At 47.5% G+C, this 13,994-nt stretch overlaps 1 protein-coding gene across 3 annotated transcripts in view; it reads right to left on the bottom strand.

Moving 5' to 3' along the window:
- The window catches only part of DNM2 (dynamin 2), a 176,333-nt gene that overhangs the window by 27,234 nt on the left and 135,105 nt on the right, over positions 1-13,994 (bottom strand). For all 3 annotated transcript variants that reach the window (XM_077470271.1, XM_077470273.1, XM_077470272.1), the window contains 4 exons: positions 10,610-10,721; positions 6,242-6,406; positions 3,212-3,447; positions 2,859-3,107 (listed from right to left, as the gene is read on the bottom strand). In XM_077470271.1, coding sequence (XP_077326397.1) covers positions 2,859-3,107; positions 3,212-3,447; positions 6,242-6,406; positions 10,610-10,721 — 762 coding nt within the window. The remainder of the gene's footprint in view (positions 1-2,858; positions 3,108-3,211; positions 3,448-6,241; positions 6,407-10,609; positions 10,722-13,994) is intronic.

The following is a 13,994-nucleotide window of genomic DNA, read 5'->3' as shown; positions in this document are numbered from 1 at the left end:
TTTGTTCCTGTTTTGGGGGGAGAAATGACAGTGACAACCCGGTAAAGTCTTACAGTTTAATTCCTTTAGAAAGCCACTACAGTTTAAACTGAAAATCCTGTCCCCTGATAGCATGCTGCAGAGATTGACCCTTGCTCTCCATGTGAAAGCAAAGGTCTCTTTCCAGAGGTGACATGCCTTCTGTTGAGTCAGTTACAGTTACCTAATCTGTAGGGAGCATGAACTGTACTGAGGGCAAAGGCACAGGTCTTAGGCTAGCCACACATACAATTTTCTTGTAGATTTACCAAAACCATATAATATATGAGGTTAAACCTAAACACTTAACCACTTACACGAACGCTGCATGCCGATATACCTCAGCACAATGGCAGCGGTGGGAAAATGGGCATACCTGTATGTCCCCTTCAATTGGCGGGGCTAGTGGGCGTACACCCGCCGCATACAGTGTGACTGTACCCGCAGGACCCAATGTCCGCTGGTCTTCAGTCGCAGAATGGGGAGAGGTCTATGTAAACGAGCCATTTCCCCATTCTGCCTTGTGACATGACAGATCATTGCTCCTGTGATTGGAAGCCCATCCCCCCCACAGTTAGAATCACTCCCTAGGACACACTTAACCCCTTCCCTGGCAGTGCATTTTTATAGCACTGATCGCTGTACAAATGTCACTGGTCCCAAAATAGTATCAAAAGTGTCCGATGTGACTACAGGAAAAAAAGTAAAAAATATTGAGGTTTCTCAAAATTGTCGCTTTTTTGTTTATAGTGCAAAAAATAAAAACGCAGAGGTGATCAAACAGCACCAAAAGAAAGCTATTCGTGCGATGTTGTACCCAAACAAAGTTGATGTCCTGTTTTCCCCACGATCGTGCAATTGTTGGTTAAACAACGTAGTGCCGAATAGCAAAAAGTGCTCAGGTCTGGAAGGGGGTAAAATCTTCCAGGGCTGAAGCGGTTAATTTGTATGCAATCAGGCAGGCCCTTCCTCTACATAGCTGAATGTAAATCTATAGGAAATCGAATAGGAACATTGTATAATGCATGGCCAGCTTTACTCGGGGGGGGGGGGGGGGGTTGGGGTTTATATCCTTAGAGACCACACTGCTTTTATACAGAGACCAAGGGTCATTCTCTGCCAGCATACTTGCAGGGGTTAGACTGTTCTAGTCGGGGTGCTTTATAAAAGGATATGAACTGAAAGTCCATGCCCACCACTGAAAGCTCAACTGAGGTTTAATCACTGCTAAGATAAGCTCAGACTACCAGAGTCGGTTGTCAAGTCAGGCCTGACCCATTAGACTTGCACTAAAAGGGGAGCCCTTAAGAAACGTCATGATGCAGTACTACTGTGCAAGTACTCTGCAAATATAGCTGTCCCGTGTAAATATAAACTATACGCAGAAACATATGCATCTTAAAGCAACTCATCCTAAAAGCACAAAGAATGCACTTTCACTTTAGCAGCGCAACTCGCCCTGCTCCCATTCTCCACAATGGGCAACTAAACTTACCCTGCTCCCCTCTGCGGGCAGACACTTGGCAACCCAGCTTACCCTGCTTTATTCTCCCAGCAGTGACTTTGCAGCATAGCTTGCCCCGCCCGACCCTCCCAAGTAGGAGCTCAGCTCCCCCATTCTGAGCAGCAATTCTGCAGCTCAGCTCCTCCACTGCCAGCAACAACTCTGCAGCTAAGCTCGGCCTGCTACTGCTGACAGCCATAGCTTAATAGCTCTGCTCCCCCTACTATCAGTGACCCAATAAGCTTACCTCCCCCTGCTCTCCTTCCCTGCAGTGACTTTAAAAGGCTACCAGTCTACTAATTTATACACAGAGCAGGAGCTTTGGGAAATGCTAAACCTACTCTGCCACATTCTAACCTTGATCTATCTAGCCTTGTAAAGAATAAATTGCTTTATTTACCCATTCTGCAGTCACTACAGTCCAGTCTCCAGCAGCTGATGCTGTGTGAAGGGTAAAGTCGACAACGGCTGTGAAATACCTGGGAAGTGACAGCTCCCATAGAGCTAGTATGGGGCTTCCATTGTCAGCTGTCTCTTCTGAACACTCCCACACACTGAGGCAACTGCTGAAAGCTCAGCCTGGGACTGGAGCGGCTGCAGAACAGGTAGAGCATTTTTTTTTTTTTACAGGGCTAGAGTAGGCTTAGAATGTGGCAGAGAGCAGGTTTAGAGGGCCCTTTCACACGCGTGGACCGTTCAGATTCGCCTGTCAGTTTTTTCAGGCAGACCTGAACAGTCGCTCCATACATCTCTATGGAGTGACAAATGTAAGAATATGTATTTGCATGTCCATAGAAAGGCAGCTTAATTTTTTATTTGAAAATAAAAATAGACTATAGTTTTCTATTAAAAATGACAAACATCAAATTATCTACCAGGATCCTGCTGCAGCAATTATTGCCCCTCTACGCTACCCCCTACATATATATTTCTACTGGCCCATTCCAATGATGGGCTTCTTAAATGGCCAATAGGAATTTAAGTAAAGGTGGTCAAGCTCTTACTATGTGTTTCAGTGGTTTTCTTGATAACAGCTCCGCAATCAAGTTGCAGAGAAGAGGCTTGGCAAATACTCTGAGTCTAGGGTGCAAAGAAACCTTCAATTTAATTCCTGTTACTATCCTTGTCTAGCCCTGCCATATGGCAAGTAATTCAATGTGTTGGGTTAGGTTTCCCACCACATTGCAGTGACCAGAAAGATATACTCTTGTGCAGATCATTCATCTACAGACACACGTAGTTATCAAGTATGTGACCATAATTAGTGTAGTAATTGATCACGTTCATCATGCAGCGATAGTCCACTGAGCAACATGCAGTAGATCATGGTCCTTACCTGGGCACACCGGGCGGTACACCTGGTGGGATACGAGCAGGTCGGGATGGGATCTGTGGAGGTGCAGAAAAAGGGTCATTGTTAGCAGCAGGGAATGGCCCCGCTGAGCCAGGGCGAGAAGGGATTGGAGGGTAAGCAGAACCTCCTGCTGGTACAGGTATGAGAGGGGGGCCTGGTGTGGGGCCACGGACAGCAGGAGGACGGCTGGGAGGCATGATGTTGGAAACTGGCCTCCTCAGCATATTCGGGCTGAAAAGAAAAAAAACAAACAGACATGTATTTAGAGACATTTATTCCTGATGAAAGTGAAAATTGATATGTACATAAAGGACAGTGGACAGTACTGTACCAACCTATGTCCACTGTTGGAATTCTGCAGCCAGGTGTCATCCACTGGAGGAGGGACCGGGGTGGTGATGGTGCTAGTGGTAATATCCCCGATAATGTTCAGAGCCTCCTTCAGTGCATGATACATCCTGAGCATATCATCTCGCCTCTGAGCCTGGTCCGCCGACTCCTCCATCAAACTGTTCTGGTCAGTGGATGAGTAGAGATACGCCAGCAGCTCCGAGTGAATGAACTCCTTCGCCTATAGGAAAGGAAGTGAAAATCTGTTCAGCCGCTCTTGTGATGCGCACACCTAACTCTAGCCAAATAGAGGGCTTTACTTTTTCCTAGTTCAGATTCTAAGCTTACTGTGTTATTGGTCTGTTCAATGAGCAATAAGTCTAGTGTGATTATGCTGTCAAATCGTCCAATATGGCTAGCTGGAGCCAAATAGGAAACATAGAAAGCTGTGGAGTAGAACTTCAAAATAATGTAGTAATCAGCCTGGCTGTGCAGTTTGACAGTGTGTGTGAGTAATAAAACTAGCTGATCAGAATTACATATCCCTTGGCTGGCTATTTAGAGGTTCGTTTTAAGTGAAAGCAGTTTTACTACATGCCAAAGGACTTGAAATTTTGCAAGTCCAAAAATTACACAGCTCTGCAAAACAGCACAGCCATGCTGGTGACCCAACTTCTTTGTAGTAAAGCAATGCCGCTTGGTCCCGTTCCTGCTCCCAGCCTGTGACCGGACAATCAAAAAGCAGCAGCAAACTGATGAGGTCATCTTTCTCCTGTCGACATGTTCCTTGTCAGCACATGTATTCATATACAGCGTTGCGCTAATATTAGGATTAAATCTAAAATGTTCCAAAACATCAGTAAAAATAATAAACATCCAAACGTTGAACAAAAGGTTTTTAGCAGTATCTGCACCATCCACCACCGTGTAGTGTGTGATCCTTCAATTATCCCATCCACCATAAACAGTCGCTCTTCCCTATGCATTTCATCTTGACTAGGGCAGAGCAATGCGCTGATGTCACTGTGTACTTAGAGTCACGGAAGGACAGGTTGCTGCTATTCCAGCATGTTTGTTTAGCATGAATACACATTTCCTTTGATGTAAGTGCAATACTTCATATGCGCTGAATAAAGTTTAAGGATTTTATGCTATAGTGAGCCTTTTGCATTTTGAGGATATCCTGCAATAACACCAGATGGTGGGTCCATAAGTCCAGAGAGGTTCCTCAACAGTTAAAGGCACCGGCTGGGTTTAGAGCCACAAGTGTCACTGACCTTCCTTGATAGGTCTATGCAAGCTGGTAAGCGAGCACTCTGTTTATGGTGGAGGGGATAGTTGAAGGATCACAGAGCATATAAAGTATTGCACTTATATCAAAGGAAATGCACATGCGCTCGAAAAACACGCTGACTGGCGGAATAGCAGCAACCCGTCCCTCCGGGATTCGAGGTGTGCAGTGATGTCATCACGTTGCGTCGCCCTAGTCAAGATGAAATGCGTAGGGCAGAGAGAGACTGTTTATAGTGGAGGTGATAATTGAAGGATCACACACACTATAAGGTGGTGGATGGTGCGGATACTGCTAAAGAACCTGTCATCACATTTGGACTTTTATCACTAGTTTTTGGAACATTTAGTTCCTTAAACGAATCCTAATATTAGCGCAACTGTATATGAATACATGACTCTGCTATATCTAACAGAAGAGTTTCTGCCTTTTGATTTTCACATTTAGTGCAGTCTCCATCTTGCTCGAATGTCAGTACATATGCATGCAGCAGAGCCTCACTGGGAGTACTGGTGGTTATGATTGAAGTTATAAACAAATAATTCTAGATTGCACAGATAGTACCAACTGATCCATAATTTCACAACCCTTTATCTTACAAGGAATGTAATGTGGATGGAAACTGTTCTGTTGCCATGCTACAAAATAAAGGACTAAAGGGACACTGCAAAAAAAATATTAGGGTCATGCACACTTTAACATGTGGGAACACATGCACTCCATCATGCATAACAAGCCAACCCACTGTAGCAATAGCACACTGCTGGCCCACATTACTGTACATTTCCTTTATGCAACTTTTTTGTGATGCGTGCATTTTTTGGATGATAGTCAACTATGTGACCACAGTTCTTGGGCTAGGCTACATACAGGATTTTATTTCCAAGCTACTGAGCAATAAAATCACTCGTTGCCAGTCAAATCATTTGCAGCAGCCTTCTTAAAATTTGTTGTAGATGTAGCGACAAGCAACCTAACTTCTTGTTGCCTAGGAGCATAAAAATTGATCTTAGTGCTGTTAAAATGGACCTGTATGCAAACAATTAAGACCCCAAAATCTCATCCCATGTTTTCCAATGAATACCGTTCATATCTGTACGACTTTAAAGTAGTTCCTGCAGTACTTTGGTCCAGCTTTCATGCAACTTGAGGGCCACAGACATCAATGTAAACCCTCAAAAGTCACATGAAAGTCACACTTGCATGATATACATGCAACTTGTGTGTGACTTGTGAAAAGAATTCCAGCATGGATGTTGGTCACCCAACACCAATATCCATACCGACCCAGCATGCCCTCGGGTGATGACGTCACAAAAGGGTGGTGCCACCTGGTGATGTCAGCAAGTGCCCCCAGCCCCTTAGTTAAGAGCTGTCAAGCGGTGGAGCAGGCAGAGGGTGCGAACCCGTGTCGGGGGGTGTTTTGGGGGCTGGGGCGTTTTCTTTTTTTCAGCTTGGTGGTGGCGGACGTCAAATAACAATTGTCAAAAACTTGTGTTGTGTTATTTGCTTTTCACTTTTTTGTACGTCTACTCATTCACATGGGGGTGAGATCTGGTGGCCCCCTTGTTGAAGGGGGGTTCCAAATTCATATAAGCCCCCTGCACGCAGACCCCCACAACCACTGGCCTTGGAATTGTAATTTCCAGCACACCCAGGCAGTACATTTTTGTAAAGCTAACAAAGTATACAACAGGATAAACAACACCCATTCTATTCTGTACAGCATGCATTGTCCGCTCACATTATTGATCATGAGGTGCATTATGGTCTTTGGCATGAGGTCACGGATGGTCTTGTTTATGATTCCCATGTAGGAGTCCACCAAATTTCTAATGGTCTCCACTTGTCTCTCCAGCTGGGGATCCATGGAGAAGGTGTTCTCTTGCATGTCATCTTCATTTTCTGTCTAAGATATACAAGAAAGGATTTCATTATCTGACCTGTGCGAAAATGGATTTCTTAGAAAATTTCCAACTTGCTTATTTAAAAAAATAAATAAAAATAAAAAAAATAACCAAAAGAACGTGGCGGTTCTACTCGTAGAAATCAGGTTTAAATGTTCCCCCCCCCCCCAAAGAAGCAATAAATGCAGGCACCCGAATAGCAGCAATAAGCACACATTTTCCTTTGCTATAGATCTCAGAAGCGGACACATTTTTCTTAGCATAAACCTTTCACAAACCTGAGTACCGTATATACTCGAGTATAAGCCGAGATTTTCAGCCTCTTTTTTGAGGCTGAAAGTGCCCCCTCGGCTTATACTCGAGTCACCGCTGTCTGACTGCTCGATCAGCGTATCGAGCAGACAGACGGCGGACATTAAAATTCAAAAGCCGCGCCTCCTTCTCCGCCTCCGCCTGTGATAGGCGGAACACTGAATTTCCCAGCAGTCAGTGTTCCGCCTATCACGGACATCCGTTCATTCTCATACTACGGACGAGTATGAGAGGATGTCCGTGATAGGCGGAACACAGGCTGCTGGGAAATTGAGTGTTCCGCCTATCACAGGCGGAGGACGGAGGCGCAGCTTTTGAATCGTAGAATGGCCGCCGAGAAGAGCGGCGATCCATCGGCACGACACGGGACGGAGGAGGCACGGGACGGAGGAGGCACGGGACAGAGGAGGCACGGGACGGAGGAGGCACGGGACGGAGGAGGCACGGGACGGAGGAGGCACGGGACGGAGGAGGCACGGGACGGAGGAGGCACGGGACGGAGGAGGCACGGGACGGAGGAGGCACGGGACGGAGGAGGCACGGGACGGAGGAGGCACGGGACGGAGGAGGCACGGGACGGAGGAGGCACGGGACGGAGGAGGCACGGGACGGAGGAGGCACGGGACAGAGGAGGCACGGGACAGAGGAGGCACGGGACAGAGGAGGCACGGGACAGAGGAGGCACGGGACAGAGGAGGCACGGGACAGAGGAGGCACGGGACAGAGGAGGCACGGGACAGAGGAGGCACGGGACAGAGGAGGCACGGGACAGAGGAGGCACGGGACAGAGGAGGCACGGGACAGAGGAGGCACGGGACAGAGGAGGCACGGGACAGAGGAGGCACGGGACAGAGGAGGCACGGGACAGAGGAGGCACGGGACAGAGGAGGCACGGGACAGAGGAGGCACGGGACAGAGGAGGCACGGGACAGAGGAGGCACGGGACAGAGGAGGCACGGGACAGAGGAGGCACGGGACAGAGGAGGCACGGGACAGAGGAGGCACGGGACAGAGGAGGCACGGGACAGAGGAGGCACGGGACAGAGGAGGCACGGGACAGAGGAGGCACGGGACAGAGGAGGCACGGGACAGAGGAGGCACGGGACAGAGGAGGCACGGGACAGAGGAGGCACGGGACAGAGGAGGCACGGGACAGAGGAGGCACGGGACAGAGGAGGCACGGGACAGAGGAGGCACGGGACAGAGGAGGCACGGGACAGAGGAGGCACGGGACAGAGGAGGCACGGGACAGAGGAGGCACGGGACAGAGGAGGCACGGGACAGAGGAGGCACGGGACAGAGGAGGCACGGGACAGAGGAGGCACGGGACAGAGGAGGCACGGGACAGAGGAGGCACGGGACAGAGGAGGCACGGGACAGAGGAGGCACGGGACAGAGGAGGCACGGGACAGAGGAGGCACGGGACAGAGGAGGCACGGGACAGAGGAGGCACGGGACAGAGGAGGCACGGGACAGAGGAGGCACGGGACAGAGGAGGCACGGGACAGAGGAGGCACGGGACAGAGGAGGCACGGGACAGAGGAGGCACGGGACAGAGGAGGCACGGGACAGAGGAGGCACGGGACAGAGGAGGCACGGGACAGAGGAGGCACGGGACAGAGGAGGCACGGGACAGAGGAGGCACGGGACAGAGGAGGCACGGGACAGAGGAGGCACGGGACAGAGGAGGCACGGGACAGAGGAGGCACGGGACAGAGGAGGCACGGGACAGAGGAGGCACGGGACAGAGGAGGCACGGGACAGAGGAGGCACGGGACAGAGGAGGCACGGGACAGAGGAGGCACGGGACAGAGGAGGCACGGGACAGAGGAGGCACGGGACAGAGGAGGCACGGGACAGAGGAGGCACGGGACAGAGGAGGCACGGGACAGAGGAGGCACGGGACAGAGGAGGCACGGGACAGAGGAGGCACGGGACAGAGGAGGCACGGGACAGAGGAGGCACGGGACAGAGGAGGCACGGGACAGAGGAGGCACGGGACAGAGGAGGCACGGGACAGAGGAGGCACGGGACAGAGGAGGCTCGGGACGGAGGCTTGGGACGAAGGCTTGGGACACAGGTAGGCTGGACACACACACAAGGCTGCACACACACACACACACACACACAGGGATGGATGGATGGATGAATACACACACACACACACACACACACACACACACAGGGATGGATGGATACACACACAGGGATGGACGGACACACAGGGATGGATGGATGGATGGATGGATGGACACACACACAGGGATGGATGGACGGACACACACACAGGGATGGACGGACACACAGGGATGGACAGCCATGTCTCACCCTAGGCTTATACACGAGTCAATAAGTTTTCCAGTTTTTTGGGGGTAAATTGGGGGCCTCGGCTTATATTCGGGTCGGCCTATACTCGAGTATATACGGTAATTTAAAATGGGAATAAAAAAAATAAATAAAAAAAATGCATAAACAGAGGTTGTATAAGCAGCTAAAATTATATACTGCTCCTACTTAGCCCCGTTCCTTCTCAATTTCAGAACCTCATTTATTAGCAAGCCTGCCCGTCACAAGAAAAGGATTACCTGGAGTGATTGCCACTTAAATTAGCTGTAAATCACCAGACTCATATCAATTCAGCTCTGTGCCTGGCTGCAGGTCTTCTCCCCTTTATTCCTGTATTTACAGGCTGCAATGATAGCAGCAGGAGCAATTGGTTTCTGCTGCCACCAAATTTCTGCCCCCACCCCCTTTCCCAAATAAAAGGGGGGGGGGGAGAGCAATGTTGTGTTAGTCTATGGTCGCAGACATCCCGGTTCAGATCTGTCATGATCAACAAAAAAAAAAAAAAAAAAAAAAAACTGAAGCGTTGTCTTAAAGTGGATGTAAACCTGATTAATGAAATTTGAGGTGGCCACATATCTGCAGTGTTTTCTCATCACTCTTCAAAGCACTATGTCCCGTGGCTTTCTCCTGCTCTGTTCTTCTGTTATCAGCCTGATAACATCTGACAAGTTCTCAGACATGTGATAAAACCAGGCTGAAATTTGTGTCAGGCTGGGTGCTATAAACAGATTAGCCGAAAGCTTGACTTGTCAAAACACAGCTCTAAAACTCTCTGCCTATCTGGGGGAGGTTGTGCGTTTCCCCCAATCAGCTGTCTCCCAGTGTAATCCAACACTGCACTGCTACTGCTGAATGAGGAAGCGAAAAGTCTAATATGAAGAGCACTTTAACAGTATAATGAAGACAGACAATATACATGTAAAACTTATATAGGAGGATTTGTTTCATCTCTCTGTATCTGAGGTTCTTCACTGGGTATATGTGGGGGTTTACATCCACTTTAATATCAGCAACAGACTACAAGATATAGGCCATTTTTCTATTTACCTGTGTACATTTACCAGGGGATGTTTACCAAATAATGTTAAATTTAAAATACTAATTCAGTTTAATAGGTGTTGTGATTAAAGAAGGCAGCTTGAGCCTTGCCTGTGTAATGTAGAATTACAAAGCTGAAAGGGACACCCATCCATTTATGGCCATTCCGATTCACTTCTGTTGAAAATGACTGTTGGAAAACTGGCTGCAACCAATATACTGCAGCCGCTGATCAGTGTATTTTGACAGCTGAGGAGTCCTGTCAGAATACAATGGCACAGCAGGAAGGATTTGTCTATCCCCTCGCATATGTGGATGGAGAAATCTGTTCTTTTGTTTAACAGATTGAAAAAAAAAAAAAAAAAAAAAATGACCAAGCCAACTATTGCCAGTCATAGTATGACATTTGTGTTATTCACTGGTCTGCACTAGACTGCAGCTTCTGTTCTGAAACCATCTATGTATAGAATGTTTTATCATTTTGTACTGCATAGCAAGTGCATTATTACCTGGTCTTTTTCAGGGTACACTCCTGCTCGAAGAAATGAGGCTTTCCAGCTATCTACGTCCTCTTGAGAGTCACAGGCAAGTTCTATTTGACGTAGATCCTTATACACATTCCTACAATGACCATTCAAAAGACATCCTAGATCAGGCCAGTAGCGTGGTTCACATAAACAAGTCAGTCATAAGTGTCATTACAGAATGCAAGTATGCCATTTTGGATGTTGTGGTTTATTAAATAAAGGGTGCTACACTTTGTTTCCCCCTCCCCCAATTTGTTTTTATTTAGTGGCATGTTGTGTGGATGAAGCCCTCTAAAGACAAGAGATTGGAGGAGAGAGAGAGGACCAAAGGGGACATCTTAAGAGAACAAAAAAAAAAAAAAAGACATTTATACTCACCTAGGTGGATGCAGCATAGATCCGATGCTATATCGGTCCTCTGCCGACTCTGCAATGAGAATTGAGTGATAAAACACTGATCACTCAGTTCTCCCCCTCCGCTCTGAGCAGAGAGCTGGAGACTGTCAGCGGTTCCCTGCTCTCCCCTCCAGCACTCACTGGAGTGCTGGGCAGTGGAGAGGGCAGGAGGGACTGGCTCAGGCTTTCCGCTCATAGTTGAGAGCCTGAGCCAGGTGCCGATCCAGGCCTCTGGTCAGATGCCGACAATATGGTCAAGATCTTTCTCCAGTCTGGACCAGTTGAGTGACCGCACAAGAGTGCAAATCGAATTGCCCTCCTGTGACCCATAGAAGAATGGCCAAAAAAGAAGTTTTGGCCATACTTCTCCTTTAAGGAGAAAGCATTAATAGGAAAAAAGGCCCTTGAGAACTTTGAATTATTACAGAATCAGCACTGAAGATTTGAATGTTTACACACACAAACACAAACACTATATTGAGAACTTTATTGGTTCCATTTTTTATGAAGTAACATTTGCATATAAATGTTTAGCATCAGTTTATATAGTGCAAGCACATTTTTCTTTCTTTTTTAGTAGGTAATTTGTTTATTAACCTATTAGCACAAGGAATGGATTTCTAACACAAAGCATTATTATCCACTAGTTCTATAAAACATTTATTCATTTAAAAGCATGCAGAGCTGCACTTTTTAAATATTTGCCTTATTGTACCACGTTCGCCTGAGCTAGTCCAGGTTAATGAATATCATGAAAACATCCTCCGCTAAGCAGACAAGGTAGCAGTTTCAGGAGAGAAATGCATAGATCAGACCTATTGATGATACTGAACAACCAGCACATCCACTGCTTCTGCCAGGGGAACCCTGTAGTTAAATTAAAACCTTGGCCAGAGTGTTAAAACTGGGAGGCCAGAAGGTCCACATTAGGCATTCCCACTGGCGACAGGTCCAGGAACACTGCCAGCTGAGGAAGTCTACCTGCCAATTGTCTTTGCCTGGAATATACACAGTTGACAAGGCTGGACCTGTGCCCAGTACACAATTCAGTCTACCTCTTTTGCAGCAGCTAGAATTCCGGTTCCTCGTTTGTGTACACCACAGCCATGGCTTTATCTGCCTCAAAATACCCATCAGATGGCCCTCCACTAAGGCGGTCCAAAGCTAAAGTGACAGCCAAATCAACCAAAGCCCCAGAATGTTTATCCGGAGACGAAACTCCTCTGACAACCAAATCCCATGCACCTGCTAAGCTGGCATCTTTTATGAGAAGCAGCTAAAATATGGGAAGAAAGGACTAACAACTTAAAACCTGGCCCTCAGTGACAGACTAATCAGTGTCTCCAAAGACTGGATTGACAGATTGTTATGTTGCAGATGACTGGCATGATATTGGTTAAAAGGGGACTGTTGTGAAGGAGGCTACCATCATACCAAAGACACACATATGCAGACAGCTTTTGGACTGAAAAATTCAAACCTGGGACCAGAAAATATGAATCTTCTAAAGGATTCTGGCCTAAAGTGTGTCCAGGACCAAAAACGTTTAGCTGTTAAGTTGCTTAAAGTGAAGATTTCTGAAGGTTAGGGATACAGCTGAACCTCCAACATATGCACAGTTAGAAATGGGTTGTCTGACAGAGCCCTTGTAGAAAGTTTCTTAAGAGGGCACCTAGGTATCCTGGAATAAAGATGCTACGAAAATGAACAGGGCCAACATTGCAGCCAGCATCTTGGTAAACACTCAAAAGTGCAGAGGAGAGGCTAAAAGAGCAGGGTCAGGAACTGGCAGTATTGTTGACCTTCAGCAAAGGATAGAAATTGAGGATTGTTGGAAAGATGGGCACATGCAAACAAGCATTTTTACTGTTCACACAAGCCAGGAGAACTACAGGAAAACCACAGATCTGGTGAATTCTATTTGTAATTTTGGACTTTAATTCAAACATTCAGAGCCTTGAGATCCAAGTTGGGGCAAACGCCCCTTTATGGTTTGAGAAAAATGAACAGATTCCCTGGGACTGGGAACTGTTCCGCCTCGGACTGGGGAAAATGACACCTTGAGCCAGAAGCCCTGAAAGGGTTTGATGAAGATCCGCTAGTCTGCACAGAGAAGAAGATTGTGAGCGAGGAAACAGAAGGGGGCAAAGAGGGAAACTTGAGTTGTTCAGCCCTGAGACACCTTCCTGCATCCTGGCATCAAGAATGCAAGTTGTCTATGGGTTCTTAAATTGACAAACATCCCACTCTGAAAATTGGGGCCACAACTTCATGTGAAGGAAGGTTTGTCTGAGGATTTGAGCAACATAGAATGTAGAGCCTCTGCGACAGAAGGCCTAAAAGCCGCTAGTGCCACAGGCACAACTGATACAGAATCTGCTGGAGAGGGCAAGGGAACATGCTTCTGGTCTCTGCAATCAGAATCAGCAAATAACTGGGTCATTTGGACTGACTGGCCTGCTGAGTTCAAGTGGTTGTAAACCACAGATTGTGACTTTTACCCATAGGCGAGCCTAGAATAAGGCTTACCTATAGGTAGTATAAATATCTCATAAACGTGCCCTGTTTAGGAGATATTTGCTGTACACTATACATGCGCTGTGAAGAGGCGGCCCTCTGACATTTCTTCACTTGCAAGTGCCCTGACTGACGGCTCCCGGGCGAATGAGCAGGAGTGACATCACACGGCTCCGGCCAGTCACAGAGCTGGAGTCTGTGGCCCCGGAAAGGACGACGAAGATGGATGCGGCCACTAGCTGGGACAGTGCGGGCTTTGTTTGCAGGTAAGTGCAACATAATGGGCTAGTATGCGTTTTATACTAGCCCATTATGCTTTTACTTTGCAGGGGAACAAAGAGGAAGTAAAACCCATCAGGGTTTACTTCCTCTTTAAGCTGGCTATTGGCGGATCGAAATTTGGACGAATTTTGATCTATGCATGGCCATCTCAGTTCAACAGAAGTACACGGTG

This window comes from Lithobates pipiens, unplaced genomic scaffold (genome assembly GCF_037356315.1).
Source record: "Lithobates pipiens isolate NorthernLeopardFrog02 unplaced genomic scaffold, aLitPip1_a1.2 Scaffold_8, whole genome shotgun sequence".
In the NCBI taxonomy this organism is placed as follows: Eukaryota; Metazoa; Chordata; class Amphibia; order Anura; family Ranidae; genus Lithobates; species Lithobates pipiens.
This window is presented reverse-complemented; position numbering and strand designations above follow the sequence as displayed.